Below are 2,305 nucleotides of genomic sequence, written 5' to 3' on the forward strand. Positions count from 1 at the left end.
TTATTACTGGAAATATAGTGGCGAGATAGTGCATGCGTATTATTAGCGAGCGAGCCGTCCGGCCGTCTTTTGGACTGCCTACAATTATTTAGGACGGCAACTTTTACCGTGACGGCTTGGCCTAATCAGCTCGGCCTAGCCTAATTGGGCCTGGTCTACCTTTAGCAAATTCTTTATATATTCTTCAAATCTATCGAATGTTACATTAAACTAAAGGTAAATCATATTTACGTTTGATAAAAACAACATTTATTGACTGAATGTACCTTTTCGTACCAATAATCGATGGGGATTACTAACGATGGGCGTGGCCCGCCATCGGCTCAGTGCCACGACCACTGGCTTCCATTTTGGAAAAACAAAATAGGCCGTCTATTTTGTTTTTCTGGCGAAACCCCTGCATGGCATCAATGATGACTGTTGTGTTGTTCCAACAACAAACCCAGTATGGTCCAGTTAATGTCCAGCAAACACAAACTTAAACACAAAGCATGGAATATTCACATGCTGTACAGTGACATGATGTTTCCAAACAGCTGGTCCAACTAGATGTCAAAGTGTTTATCAGCATAAACATAGCACATGATACTAGTCAAACTCATAACAGTATTCACTATTGAGTATTATCACTATATCTACATACTCAATCACATAAACAATCACAAATAGTAATCAATTGTACAAAATGCCAGTTCAAAAATTACGTTTCTGTTTATGAATGGACAATGAATTATTATACGACTATGACAAACTTCAATCTTCTTATTTTGCTGTTGTTATTTTTATTTTTAATTTCACATCCAACCGCAATTACACTCGCAACTTAGGATGGAATGCTTTGTAAACCTGTTATCGATATCATCAGTTCTGTAAACATATACAATGTTGCATGTTTTAAAACTTCATATATAGGGATTTCAATATGACTGTTATTTATATAGGCAAAGCTTATCTGCTTGATATAGATGAATTACATGATTTCTTGTATCCAATTTTGGCGTCTGTTGTTTTCCACTTCTTTGTTTTGCTAATTTTCCTTCCGACGCTGGTTTTTCATGTTCTACGAGGAAATAAAAAAAAAAAAAAAACCTCCCTCCCTACCATGAAATTTGATACCAAAAGGATGCTAACCAATTATTTTTTTTTACTTGGCCTAAATTACTATTTTTTGTTTCAAATATTCATGGTGGGTGCACTAACAAGCCAAAGACAGAATTTGAATCATTGTTACCAACACCGCGGGTGACGGGTGACTGCAAAACACGGATATATTAAAAAGTCACACCGAGTTTTATAATTCACTTTTGATATTAAACATTTTTGCCTTAGCTTCTGGTGCTTGGTATGTCGCTCACAAAGCAGACCAGCGGCGAACATTTCAGGCCTTGCTCTGCCCGCAGCCTAAAACATATGAACAGATAAAGAAAGAACGAAAAGAAAAAGAATTAAAGGAAAAACGGAAGGGAAGCCCTCAAACTGTATCAGAAGATGGTGTTACCGATGGTCTCCTTGATGGTTTTTTCTTGGTTAGTTCTTGATTATAATTATTTTTTAATATATTTTTATTTTATTTTTAATGATAAAGTCTGTGAATTGTTAAAATTCTAATATATTATTTTGGATGGTAAACTATTGAATTTATTTATTGTTTTATATTATTTTGCAGCCCTTATATTTTGCTGTAAGTTATTATTTATAATATTAATGTGCTTTATATGTAACAATTAACATATTTTCATCTTTCTAAATCAACTTTATAAGTTTTTTGTATTACATTTTATTATTTTGTTATGTTTTTTATTCTAATTTTAAATCGTATTAAATTTATTACACATGGTATTGTAACAGTGGTCTTCCTGATACATTAACTGACGACAGGAACAATTACTTAGCATGTGACTATTCCTTGAGTATCAAGTTGACACTGTCTATAAAAACAAGTATTTGGGTGGGTTTTTAGAATTTTGTCTTTTATACCAATGAAATATGTACGGTTATATTTCATGTAACATAGATGAAGCATTGTGCGGTTGAAGATCCATCCGACCTCTGTTCAGTCAATGTAGCAGGTCAAAGTTTAACCGAAGTTAAAGCTGCTGATTTTTCTCTGTTTGATAATGTTGCTTATGTCAATGCTGGAGAAAATCTTCTCTCATTAGGTAAGAAAATTGCATGATTTGTGTTCCTACATTCTTCACAGTGACTTCTGAAGTTGACTGGTAATCACTTTAAGGATTTTGACCAATAAGGAAAAAAAAGTTTTCGCCATTTTTTTTTATCTCTGTCACATATAAAAATGATTGTT

The 2,305-nt window shown here is 33.4% G+C and overlaps 1 protein-coding gene across 1 annotated transcript in view; it reads left to right on the forward strand.

Moving 5' to 3' along the window:
• Positions 1-2,305, forward strand: part of LOC117101548 (X-ray radiation resistance-associated protein 1-like) — a 19,885-nt gene that overhangs the window by 2,312 nt on the left and 15,268 nt on the right. Inside the window, exons 2-3 of the mRNA XM_033241525.1 lie at positions 1,330-1,526; positions 2,015-2,159. Of these exons, the coding sequence (XP_033097416.1) occupies positions 1,330-1,526; positions 2,015-2,159 (342 nt within the window). The remainder of the gene's footprint in view (positions 1-1,329; positions 1,527-2,014; positions 2,160-2,305) is intronic.

This window comes from Anneissia japonica, unplaced genomic scaffold, assembly GCF_011630105.1.
Source record: "Anneissia japonica isolate Jap-2015-1 unplaced genomic scaffold, ASM1163010v1 scaffold310_len583560_cov164, whole genome shotgun sequence".
NCBI classification, from domain to species: Eukaryota; Metazoa; Echinodermata; class Crinoidea; order Comatulida; family Comatulidae; genus Anneissia; species Anneissia japonica.